We start from the raw sequence: 13,556 nt of genomic DNA, 5'->3' as shown, positions 1-13,556 counted from the left end.
AACTAAATAACTAATAACTTAAACTAAACTAAACTTATATAATATTACTTTATTATTATAGTTAATATTTATTATTAATAACTATAGTGTGTGTGTGTGTGTGTGTGTGTGTGTGTGTGTGTGTGTGTGTGTGTGTGTGTGTGTGTGTGTGTGTGTGTGTGTGTGTGTGTGTCGCGAAATATTATATATGTACCGCGATTCTAATTTTGTTCTTATATTCCTATAATTTGAGAAAGTACCAGTTACAAATGTATGTATCAAATATCTATTAAATAGAAAAAAAGAAAAGTTGAATAAAACTCTTAATTTATACTAATGTTATTCACGTATCATTGTTAATTAATATTGCATATGTTCTCGTTAGTATCACTGCATCATTTATATAAAATTAGTCTCAATTAATAAATTTATGTATATTAAAGGTTGTTAGAGCTACATTAGAATTATATTAGAACTTATATTAATATATTATGTTATATAAAACTAAGAGAGAAAATTATATTATACATTTATACTAAGAGTACGTATCATTCATCGTACTTTTGTCAATAAATGCTTGTAAAGAAATGAACGAGCTTTATTTATAATTTTGACCAGAATTGGTTTATATTATTATTTTATACACAATTTCTTTCCTTCCCTTTTTTTCTGTCGTATTCCTCAATTCTAAGAATTGATTCCAAATTATACATAATAAAATAAAAAAATAATTCAAATATTGAATTTTATATATATATATATATTATATATATATATATTTCTCAATAATAAAATAAAGTTCAATATTAAACAAATTGTATTTAACATTATGTAACAATAAAAATATATGCACAGGATATGATCTTAAAAAGAGAAATTTCTCTTCATATGCGTTATTTATTTTATTGTGATCGAGAAATTATTCATATACGTTATTAACAAAACTAAGTTATATCATCCCACGTGCTCCAATCTAGCAGTCTGTTAGCAGCGACGAATAACACACCTTACACACTATTTCATGTGCTTGTTACTGTATAACCAATTGGTTCCAGCTCTACACAATAATATAAAGTTGTTATATAATTTTACATAAACTCACATTCATTCGTCCGCTCCCGGAGATCAGTTCATGACGCGTGATGACTCCTAATTCACATAGCTGCCTCAGTTTTAGCACGTTTGCAAGGATTTACTGTGTTTTCTCCCGGGATACACTCATTGTTTTCCTCAGTAGTTGGCGAAACCGATCGCTTCTTTGTAACACATACCTCAGCAACGGTATTATTTTTAACAATTTCAGTTGCCTGTGATGTAAATTTAACTATTACGGCAGTCATGTTATCGCAGCCCGTTCCATCGCCGAGAGTATCCGGTGCAAGACAATGATCAAAGAGCTATAACATACATTAGATTGTTTATTCAGAAAGAATACTTTAAAGAATACTTTAAATGGTTTGAAAAGATGCATTCGAGCATGTTTAAAAGTCATTTGTAATTTTTTAAGTTTGTAACATCAATACCTCTTCGCAGATTTTCGAAATGTTTTCGTAATTTTGTGATAAACGGGTGCGCACGAACTGAACGACGTTTTGACTGGTCATAAAATTCCATATACCATCGCAAGCTAGTATCATAAATTCGTCTTTCTCTGGATCGATTGTAATATGCCTTATGTCTGGTAGAGCCGAGATCATTTGTTCCTGGGGTGGTAATACCATGTTTTGCTTATAGGCATGATCACCGAGCGCTCTGGAAAGATTGAGGCCGCCATTCACTCTGCCATCGTTTGTCACTTCTCCGCCTGCTTTTACTATACGTTCCATTTCTGGTGCGTCTTCGGGTTTATGGTCCAGACTAAGTTCGATCGCCTGGCCATCCCTGCATAGAACACATCGAGAATCTCCAGCATTAGCCACATACAATTCGTTTTCCTTGAGTATCGCTACAACTGCTGTGCATCCACTGTCCGAACCGGGCTACATAAAAAATTACAATTATACATTAGACAAATTCAATAAGAAAAAGAGCCTAATTAGAATTATGGATTACAGGAATTGGAGTTCCAGTAAAATTAGTGCAAAAATCTCTCTAAATATTCAATAAATTCTGTATAAAATCGATATTATACCTTTTCAGTGTTCACCATGAGATCATCAGTATCATCGTCAGAATCATCTATATCTTCCTCCTCTACTTCATCATCATCATCTTCATCACTTTCATCCTCATCAACATCTTCCGTATCATCACCGTCACTGTAAAACGATTTAAAAGAGGAAATCTCGATTTAAAAGAAACACTCTCTTAAAAATTAAGCGTTCTTATAATAAATAATATGTATACACTTATACCTTTCAGGAACGCCATCAAAGGTTTCATCATTTTCATCATCATCATCGTCTTCCTCAGAATCATCACTGTCCTTTTTCAGTAGACTTTGATAAAGATCCACAGGCTGAATTCTTCTTCGACCACTGCTAGTTATCCGTTCTTGCTGACCCGCATCTCCGTTTTCCACAGGAATACAAGAACTGCTCGACACATTGTCTCCTCCACCTTTACTGCTGTCTGCATCTCCGATCCTCTTCGATTCTGCGCCATTAACTTCCACCTCATTCGCATTAGACTCCGCGCATGGTGGCGCTTTGCCTGGACTCGATACTTTCTCTTTTACATCTTCAGAGCTATCAGGCATATCCATAGATTTAGCAGTTTCTACATCCTCAGTAGATACCACTGGTGGAGACGCATGAGCACTGCCATTGCTCGTTGTCGAATCCAATACTTGCTCAGCTTCATTACTTCCCGGACCATCAGAATCTTTTCGCTCCACTGTGCTAGACAGAGCCGATCCACACGGCTGGCTGGAACTACTTACGTCTGTTTCATTTGTATTCCAACCGGATGAGGATGAAGACGATGATGATGTTGGTGGCGGTGACGGCGAAGATGAACATCCTGCGCCAGAGGATGAACCACTTGCTTTCTCTCGTCCTCTCCGACCTCGCAAAAAAGGACTCACGAATGCGCGTTTACCACATTTTTCGCCTTTCAGATTTTTTAGATGAGGATTTGACACCTCTGACTGATATTTTGCCATTACTTGCTCCAATGGCATTGTCGCCTCCATACACAGATTACTAACATTTTCTTCTTCATCTATACGCAATGTAACGTACGAAGATAATCTTATTAAGAATTTACTCGTGCAGATAAGGAGAAAAAATAAATTAGAGCTTGCAAAACATATAACTAGCAACAGTGTCTGTATAAAGGTAAATCCTGTAATAATGCATATCCTTAATATGAAAAAAAACGCACCAGATTCGTTCAAGTCACTCTCCTTTTTCTCTGATGTGGATGTTCCTGCGAGTTCTTTGAGAACATTGATTACCTCCGGTTTTGTAAGAGTTTCGTCGAAACCGAGGAAAGCATCTATTAAAGCTTGCCTAATGTCGCCTGTTTTATAAGCTTCTGTCTGTTTGATAAAATCAGGGAGATTACGTGCGCAGTACGTAGCAACCTCGTGTCCTCCATGACCGTCGTATACAGCGAATAACGAAACGTTCTCATCGAAATCTATGCAACAATTGTGAGCATCCTGCAAAGAAAGTTACAGTTAGTAATCTTATCTTTGACAAGATTCCTTTTTCACTCTAGAGAAAGATTGTTTGATCTTCTCTTTATCAGTTAAACTTCTTGCATAGTTTACCTTTCCTCCTTTTTCTCTCCATGTTGGAAAGAAAAGGAAAAAAATGGCAAAAAATGGAAAAAAAGGAAAAAAAAGCAAAAAATTTAACTAAAGAGAATTCTATTGTCTTCACCTTCGATTACAACTAATAAGTTTGGATTCAAAGCAAAAATTTTGCACAATTTATATGATTGATATTATAAAGTTCTAAATTATAGATAAAGAACTTTCTTTTATCAAGAGCCGTAAGATGGAGGTTCATTTGTATTCTAATTTCAAACAGGGTGCTTTAGACCTTGGATAATTTTCATAATTGTAATTGAGTTAAATATTTGTTCTCTTACAAGAAAATTGATATACAAAATTTATTTCACGTAATCAATTAATTTTCATTTGATAATGGTAATAAATTCCAACAGTATCAACGAATAAGGAAAGATAAAAGAATTATTATTGTGTAATAACTTTGTCGTCTATAGAAAGAAATTAATACAATACACGATATCGAAGAAAATTAAAATCGTCAATAAGATAATAAATTTTTCTGACGAAAACAATTCCGCGACAATATTGATCGACGATGTTGCAAGGATGTTATCGAGCTATCTCGTCTGTTGGTAAATAAACGCATGAGTGGCAAGGAAGCCATCCACGAGCGTCGGATGCTGCGCCCGGGGCTCTCGGACGTTGTCGGCCACGTTCGCGCGGCCACCCCCGTCCCCCGGCGCAGCGGCGCGTTTCGGAGTACGGGACGCCTCGGCCGTGCTGAGCCGACGAACGTGGTGGCTGGGTAACCGGCAAAACACGCGAGGTAACCGAAACTAGATAACAATACAATAAACGCGGGCGCGCTCGCGCGCGCGCGCGCACGTCGCGACCGTTGCCGCCGTCGCCGCTGCCGCCGCGACGACACAACTTCCCGCTTACCTCCTGACTGATCCGCCAGCCCTGCATAGAGCTCGCACCGTACGCGACATTCTTTCCCACTTCGTCGCTCGACTCCTTCTTCGTAATCGGTTCCGACAAGTACGCTCCCATCTTTTAAAATACCGGCTGGCCGTCGTACTACTCCCGCGGCGTCCGCGTAATGTGTCGCAACGTTTCCGCCAGAAAACAGAACTCACAAGCGTGGTGCCACAGTCGTTTAACTAGCCTCCCATGACCGGTTTGGCTTTCTGTTTTCCGAGCGCGCTGCTGGCGCCAGCTGGGTCGCCAGAGCCACCTCCGCGCCGACTTGGCGGACTTGGCCGCGCGCGACGCGACGCGATTTCGCGCCAAACTTAAAGCGACGTGCGCATGTAATAAGAATCGGACGACCGGATATGTATTCCATTCTATTTCCAAGTCCATTTCTGTAGTCTGTGCTCATTTGTGCATCGTATCAATCGCATGTCCATTTATATATACCTATATAGGTGAACTTTAATCTGTCTCTCAACTCTCAACTGATTTATCTTTTTTGAGAATTCTTAAAATTAGAGAAAGATAAAGAGTAAGTTGAATTAACATTAAAATGAGTATTTATTTGTAAAAATAGAAAGTGAACAAAGCTTCGATGAGGAATTGTTGGCTGTTTTATTTTTATGAAAAAAATGTGGTAACTAGATAATGCATTCGAATGATTAAGATAATTATGTAATAAGTAAGATCCTTTCGTTATCAATTAAGTTATATATTATAGTATTATATATTGCTAGTTATATCGCTTTGCGAGTTATCATTCGAAACAATTCATGTACTAACCAAGAAAAAATTGAATGAATTGAATTTCAAAAATGAGATTCAAATCTTATTTTGTACAAAATTATATCATGTTTAAAATTGTCTCCCTTTATCCTAAAATCGATAATTCCAACATTTCAACACGTTATTATTAGACGTCTTTATTAGACATCAAATTATATGAATAATAAATTAGTGCATTAATATTAAAACATATTTCATTTTACTAATAAAGTACGTTCATCTATTATTATTTCATCTATTATTATCATAGATATATCTAGTGTTATCTTATTTTGATTCTTGAGGCTTTTATCTCAATTGAACGAGCTAATTTAATAGAATATTTATAATTTTATTAATCACCTAGTGAATTTGGTCATTTAACTTTTATTTCGCTTCAAGAAATAATAAAATTTTAATTTTACTCTCGATTTAATTAATTAATTCTTTGACCTGCAGATATTCAACTAGAACAATGTTAGCACACATTTAATACATTATAGCTCACATTAAATATAATATTTAAACATAGGACAGTATTCGAAATGCACTCTTATCGATAAGCGTGTTTATGTTTCTGATATTCTAAAAATATGTAACACGAACTATATACTAAATGCGCATTAATATCATTTTAAAACGCGCATTTTACATATAGTCCATAGAATTTCAGAAATAAAAGCGCACATTTGTAGATAAAAACACATTTTGAATAAGTACAGACTATCATCTTTCTCCATTTTCTAGAATTAGAGAAAAATAAAAAGTAAATTAAACGATTAGATAAAATTAATTTACGTTAATAGAAACGAGAATTGTGTCCACCATCAAAATAGATTAATTTTAATCTTAGTTTCATTTACTCTGTATTTTTTAATAATTTTTCGAACCAGAAAAAGATAAAAAATAAGTTAAATCGATATTAAAATCCCTATATTCTGAAATTCTTAATAACAGTATAATAATGTTATACAGTCGTTATATATTTTCTTTTACTACAAAATCTGTACAGTGTAATGATATCGTTACTATCATTAATGTACATTAATGTACATTTTTACTAATGTAGATTAATTTTAATCTTGGCTTAGTTTACTTTTTATCTTTTTCTAAGAATTAGAAGAGGCTAAAAGAAATTAACTGTGTAGAGAGACACGTGATAAAATAACTAGAATTAAAGTTACATTTAAGTTTTTTACATTGATAGAAATCCATTAATATCTATCATGTAAATTAATTCAATTTTATTCACTCTTCTCTAATTCTTAGAATTAGAGAAAGATAAATGCAAATTGAACCGAGATTAAAATCATGAGTAAAAATCTTATTATAAGTTAAAATCTTATTAAATCTAATATGAGTAAAAGAGGAAGAACCGATATAAGTAAAAAAGTTCATCTAAACGGATCTGTAGAAACGGATCATATTATGTTCATATTTACCAATAGATCTAGATTAATTTTAATCTCTGTTTAATTTATTCTTTATCTAATTTTTAGAATCAAAGAAAGATAAAAAGCAATTAAGTTAAGCTGCGATAAAAGTTAATCTATATTGGCACTATTGGCAGAAACGGGCAGTGGGGAGAGATATCTCAATTGAATGCGGAGTGAAGTTAACAACAGAACGCGTAAAATATCGAGTCGCTTTTGAATGTTTCGCGCTACATTCAGAGAGGGGGAAGATAGCGCGCGCGATAGCTACGATTGCGATGAATGTGGATGCCGCACGAGTAGATGTCGCGTCTCTTCGCGACTCGCAGCACAACTAAACCAGACGTTGATGGGAGGGGGGGAGGGGGGAGAGGATAAACGGCGACAGGGAGGGGAGTGCGTGCGGAGTAGTGCGCCGGGACAGTGAAGCGAGCCGAGCCCGCCAGTCGTTCGGCGGAGCTCGGGGAGGTTAGGTCGGATTGCGTATCCCCGGATGCGAATGCTCGATGGTACGGCACACCACGACAGACGGCAGCGGATACGCGGCGCGGAGTCGCGCGATTACAACGGTGCCGCCGAGCACCGGTCTCGCTACCTTTCTCGTGCGCTCGCTGGCGAGCGTTCGACGTCGTCGCCGCTGCGAGTAGTCGATCTCGTCTCAGTAACGGGGGCGAGTCTCGCTACGCCCGCTCATCCCAGCTCGTCGAGTCTCATCCCTTCGACGTCTCGCCACTCTCGCCGCCGCCGCCGTCACCGTCGTCGTCGTCGTCATCGTTGCCATCGTCTCAACTAGATCAACGCGCGACTTGGCTGTATCATCGCATCGTCGACTCTCATCACGGCTGTCCGTGCATTGCACTCGTTGCACCTGTCGATACGTAACACCAAAGGGAGCGAGGACAAGCCAGCACCGTGTGTTCCCGGCCTAGTGACCTGACCTTGGATCGGTCCGACCAGGTACGTCTGTCACTACTTACTTATACCACGCTTATGCCGCGCATGACGTTTCCCCGAGGAAACATTTCTTCCAGAGATATATTAACGGATTATGGCGGTGCAGGTGGTGCGGACGCGGAATTGAGATTGGTTGCGATACTATGGCAGCAACACGCATCTCCTGTTAATTCAGGGTGCTTAACGCGCATATATGTTGCGGATAAGAGGATTTGCAGCTCGCGTTTAGTGATAGGCTTAAGTCTCCTCGGATGCTCGACATATCTGTAACGGTACATCTTTTGCGCGGTTTCTCGATACAACGATTCCGCTCGACAAACTGATTGTATATCGATCTAAAAGCGTTTCCCGTATCGCGAATTCCCATGCAATTTCAAAATGACGCCGCGTGGCTCGGTGGTTATGGACATTCTTTTTAATCAAAAGTGCCCTGGAAAATTTTCTCATCGATCCAAGGGAACTTTCTGCGGTGGAAAGTTTTTATCTTTTGGCTTTTAGCTCGCGACGGTCCCGCTGCGGTTCGCGGATAAAGGCGCGCTAAGCGCGGAAATGTAGAAATTCCTCGGCAAACGAGTATTCTTAACCATGTATATGCCTGCAATTAAACTCTTCCCGAGAGCATTTATCCGTTATCACGCGAAACCGCGAGGCGAGCTATCTAAACTACCAAAATATCGCTCCATTGCGCATAGTACCACGATGTCTGACCCGTCGCGTCGTCATCTACTGCTCGTTGTAAGTGTCTGTTTATACTACTGACGATCATTAATTTCTCTCGTTACGTGAAATATTTCGCCGCGAACGTTCTTTTACTGTGGAAAACTAAGAAAAGAGGAGAATATTTTACACGTAATCGTGACTTTGCAACTATTCTGACTTCGAGATAGAAAGTACTGCGTTGTTATTGTACATAGAAAAATGTTCTGGTTACAAAATTGCAACAAGAAATACAATCAAAACCAATTCTGATTGGAATTGTATGATTGGAATTCTGATTATCGCAATTGAATTTCTGTTTAATTTCACTAGGATATTTAATTATTATTGTCTGATTTTTATTTTTCTGATTGCAATGTATCTACCGGAAAAGTACAAATACCAGGATTCTATTAAATTCAACAAGATTTTTTAACATATGTATGATTTATATCTTTTTGGTTGAATCTATCAAAATTCTAATGAATACAATGAGATTTTTCTAATTATATAAGTGTCTGATTTATATCTGTTTGGTCGAATCTATCAAAATTCCAATGAGTGCAATGAGATTTTTTAATTTTTAACTATAAGTATCTAATTTATATTTTTCTTGTTGAATCTAGCAGAGTTCTGATAAATGCAAGATTTCTTATAAGTGATTTGTATCTTTCTAATTGAATTTATCAAAAGTCCATGAACTTTCAATGAACGCAAGACTTTTTGATATAATATACGAATTCTCTTCTAATTCTTGCTATTCAAAGCACAGATGCGGGATGGAATTGTAAGACGCATCCGCATTCGGAATTAATTGAGTTGAAATTAATTAAATGACGCAGAGATATCAGAGATTATATGTACAAATATATCGCGTGCGCGCCACGACAGGATTCATTCAATTTGCCTGCGGGCGTTTCTATTTCGCGACAAGTTGCAAAGTGCCGTTTGCAGACGGCCGATGGCAAGTGTCCAAATGCGAAGCAGAATAAACGTACGTAATCTTACAACGTTGGTTTTAATTATCCTATTTGATCCGTCCATCTAGAAGTCAGTTATTTGCTCTATGCAAACTGTTGCACATGCCCTATGTGACGAATTCGTCTTTGATTGAGCGACGCGAAATAAAAATACTTCCAAATGATATGCGAAATTAATTTTATAAATATTTTGCGCATTATTAAAAGTAACCTTTTTAAGAGTTTTTTGTTTCACATAAATTTTTGGAAAACAAAACGACATTGCCTTACGAAATTATTTGACCAACGACAGTCTTTCCCAAATATATGACTGTATTTTCTCTTAATTTTACAATCAATAAAAATATTAATTAATTAGATTAATTGAAACATTCGTGTTGAATGTTAGTACTGAATGACGAGAAGCTGCTTCTTGATTTGATCTCGCAACACGAGATTATCACAAGACAAATTGATATTCGTTGCTTTCCAATTTGTAATTTTTGCATCCTTTAACTTTTCTCGTATTCATCATAAAATGAAAATGTGCAAGGTGCAGAAAATGTCTTTTTTGATAGTAATTTAATAGGATCTTTATGTTTATGATTACCTTAGAAATTGCAATTCCCATCCTCCCGATTTTGATATTTCAACGCATTTATGATATGTGTAACTTAAACACGGGAATAGCAAATACCCGCTGTTTGTGCACTCTAGAAATTAATATAATTGTTGGTTTGCCATGAAATATCTTGTGCTCCAAGTATTTTCTTCCTTGATATTTCCAAGACAATGAATGAAACCAGTCACAGGTATTTTTTTAAATATTGAAATGTAACCTTTATGTTTATATTAATAAATATTAAAGTATAACATTTTTGTTTATATAGGAACAATTTATCTTATATCTTTTTCTTCCAAAACATTATAGATTTTGCACATATATAATTTCATACGTGAGATAAACCATTATTTGTGTCATGTAACGGACATGTGGGAATTTCCTCCGTCTGGTATTCTTTTTCCCGAATAAATAGTTCAGATTGATCTCGAAATTCTTTCGCGGTAGCCACGGTCCAAGATACTACAGAAATTCGTATAAAAATTAAAATAAAATTCTTATAACAATCATCATAATACGATCTCGATTTAATTTTTATTATAATCGAAGAAATTTGTTGCAAATTGGAATTAATAATAAAAGTTCTGATACAATACATAATGTAAGCGTTTCGATTACATTTAATTTTTTAATATCTTTATTATTTTCTGATAGAATTAAAGACCTACTTAAAATTAGTGGCAAAAATGTAAATAAAATGTAAATTTATATAATTTTACGAAAAATAAGATTTTTAAGATTTTCAAACAAGTAATTCTAAAGCCTAAAAGCTCTGCTTTCAAACTCTGTGGAAGCTTTTTCTTCCACAGTGCTTCTGTTTCAAGTGGACGTACCATTCTAAGTGGAACGTGCAAAATTAATGAAAAAGAAATTCGTTAAGTACTTCATTCAACCTTCATTGCCTATTGTCCACTTCACTCGATTACGAAGAAATGAAAAAGAAGTATTGTTATTATTTTCTTGAATTGGAAAATGCATGACTACTAGTGTTCGAATAGGTTGACTTAAAAAATATGTTTTATTTTGCTCTCTTTTTGAAGAAAAAAAGATGACTTTTATCTTTCATGTATATTATTCGGAAGAATATCAACTATATACATTATGTTTTATAAAAAAAAAAATTTTTACATCTAAGTGCATTAGATTAAATACTGTGAACAATTTCTGTCTAATATAATTTTGACGTCGTGAATCGATGATTTACAAACTATAGTATGAAAAGTAGAACCATAATTATACTATCATCTAATTTTATCACTGAATAAATGTACTATTTGATTAAACGTATTATACTGATATTTTATGTAATAGGTCAGTGAGACGTTAACGTTAAATATTGCTTTTGATGCTTTTGATTATTCAACGACTTTACCGGTTAAAACGTTTTATCAATAAATCTTGTCGAGTTAAATATAAGATCGTTGATCGTTACTAGACTTTTATTCGCTTTTCGCACGAATGTAAAAAATAATTTGGGATCACGACAACGGATGTATATTCAATTGACCTTTTACACAGTGACTATTCTTCCCGTTGTCTTTGTGATTGTCCCTCGCGTGCAAAAGCATTAATTAACGGTTGGCATTTTACTAGATACGAGTCCATGTCGAGTTTCCACTGTTATTATAGTATCGTCTCGCAAATCATGTAAACTAGTTTATTGTTCCGCTGCAAGCTTCGTATCGCGAAAATTGCACAGCTGCCATGTTGCGCCGGCCAGAAAATTAATCACGCGCGTTGGCGAATATGTTCTTTCCATATTTATTATTTGGGACACAATGCAACTAGCATCACTACTGTTGTAGTTTGTTGACAGATATTGATAAAAATATTCACGGTTCGCGCAATCGAATTACTAATTAATCTCGGCAAACACAACAGGAATTGCATTCGCATTTCTATTAAAAAATTCTATCCATTTTATTCGTTATTTTATTATTCTATTATTATATATATATTATTTCAATGAATTTGCATTGCGCGTGGGCGTTGTTGTTTTATGAGTGCAACTGTTAAACTTAGCTAACATGGTCTTGGTATGCAAATTATTACATCTATAAAATATTCGTTTATCTTACGGAGAATTATAAGACTTACTGCTACTTGCAAAAATTAATTCTAACACGCGAGAACAGAAAAGAACACTTAGGTTCGTATTTATAGACGTATTTCTGCCGAAGAACTGAGCTATAATACCAGTCTCGAGAAAATTAATCACGCGCATTTTTTTCTCTTACTCTAATTGTGAAAGAAAGATGATTACAATTATTCTAATTTGATTATAATTTATAATCATTTTTTGTTTTAATGTATTTTTTGATAGTACTATCTAATTTAATTATTACTAACATTATAACAATTATAAAAATGAGACTTCTAACCATAACTATTTTATCATATTTAACAATATAAATATTGTTACAATCAAACACTTTTTTCTCAATGTTGTTTGAATTATATTATAGAATGTCTTTTACAGTTTACTATAACATTTCTTTATAACTTGAAAAATAATATTAGATAGTCGTCTTGTATTTTTTATCGATTTAATAACATAGCGATCGTTTATTTGGAATTTGCTCTTATTGCTTTCTCAAACTTAATATACTTAGATGTGTTAAATATGATTTTGTTAACCTAGCTTACTAATCAAGTATCTGAGAAATCCTGTCAAAACATGTACATTTCAAAAAATAAGAAAATGTTTCTTTTAATAATTATTTTATGTAATTTAATTAATAAAATTCAACCTTTGATGGCACGTTTCTATTCTAGATTGTTCAAAACTGTCATGGAAAATAATTATTGATGAATTAATAACATTTACACTGAAATTGCACATCAAAATATCCGACAGTCTTACAGACCTTGAGTGGCTCTCCGCGAAAAAAAATGATGAACTAAATTTAACGAAACTATTTAATATTCATTTTATTTTTAAATATTTAATTTCTTCAAATAAAATGTTTAAATAAAATGTTTTTTTTTTCAAATGGAATAATTAAAATAATATATCAATTATTTAAATTGTTATTAAAAAGGATCGAAGAAATAATATATTTGTACTTGACATTTAAAATTCATTATTAATACATTTATACATCTCAGTTAGATAGCAAATTCTCTCGTCAATTAGAATTCAACAATATTTTCATTTCACTGCTCTTCTTGTCGTACAGAATTAATTATCTTATTATCTTAGGCAGTGCTAATAAGTTCAAAGCGCAAAATGTTTTATTTTGTTTATTTCAAAATTAATTTAAAATAAAAAGAATGGAATATTCAATTTATAATTATTTCGTAAAAGTTACGTTAAATATTTCGTAATATAACGACTATCTGATGTACTGCCTTGATATTGTTTTGATAGCACATTGTTTCGTACGCAAGACTGTATTGCCGCAGGCTATATTGTCATTCATTGTCAAGATTTTAACCGGCAAGCCACTGCTCCGTGTGTCGTACAGACACGTTGAAATGCGTAATGAAAAGTC

At 34.6% G+C, this 13,556-nt stretch overlaps 1 protein-coding gene across 1 annotated transcript; it reads right to left on the bottom strand.

Moving 5' to 3' along the window:
• Positions 1 to 1,133: 1,133 nt before the first annotated feature.
• LOC105619001 (probable protein phosphatase CG10417) lies at positions 1,134 to 4,711 on the bottom strand. The gene is made up of 6 exons (XM_012200531.1): positions 4,601 to 4,711; positions 3,304 to 3,583; positions 2,334 to 3,141; positions 2,111 to 2,237; positions 1,503 to 1,958; positions 1,134 to 1,376 (listed from the first exon to the last, which is right to left on the bottom strand). Exons 1-6 carry the CDS (start codon positions 4,709 to 4,711, stop codon positions 1,134 to 1,136), a joined length of 2,025 nt encoding a protein of 674 aa, XP_012055921.1.
• Between the last annotated feature and the right edge of the window lie 8,845 nt (positions 4,712 to 13,556).

Source organism: Atta cephalotes, assembly GCF_000143395.1.
Source record: "Atta cephalotes unplaced genomic scaffold scaffold00019, whole genome shotgun sequence".
NCBI lineage: Eukaryota > Metazoa > Arthropoda > Insecta > Hymenoptera > Formicidae > Atta > Atta cephalotes.
This window is presented reverse-complemented; position numbering and strand designations above follow the sequence as displayed.

Coding starts and splice junctions, on each gene's coding strand:
- LOC105619001 (XM_012200531.1), bottom strand. CDS start 4,711: ATGGGAGCGTACTTGTCGGAACCGATTACGAAGAAGGAGTCGAGCGAC. Junction 3,142..3,303: donor GAGTGACTTGAACGAATCTG/GTGCGTTTTTTT, acceptor CATTGCGTATAG/ATGAAGAAGAAAATGTTAGT. Junction 2,238..2,333: donor TTTGATGGCGTTCCTGAAAG/GTATAAGTGTAT, acceptor ATCGTTTTACAG/TGACGGTGATGATACGGAAG.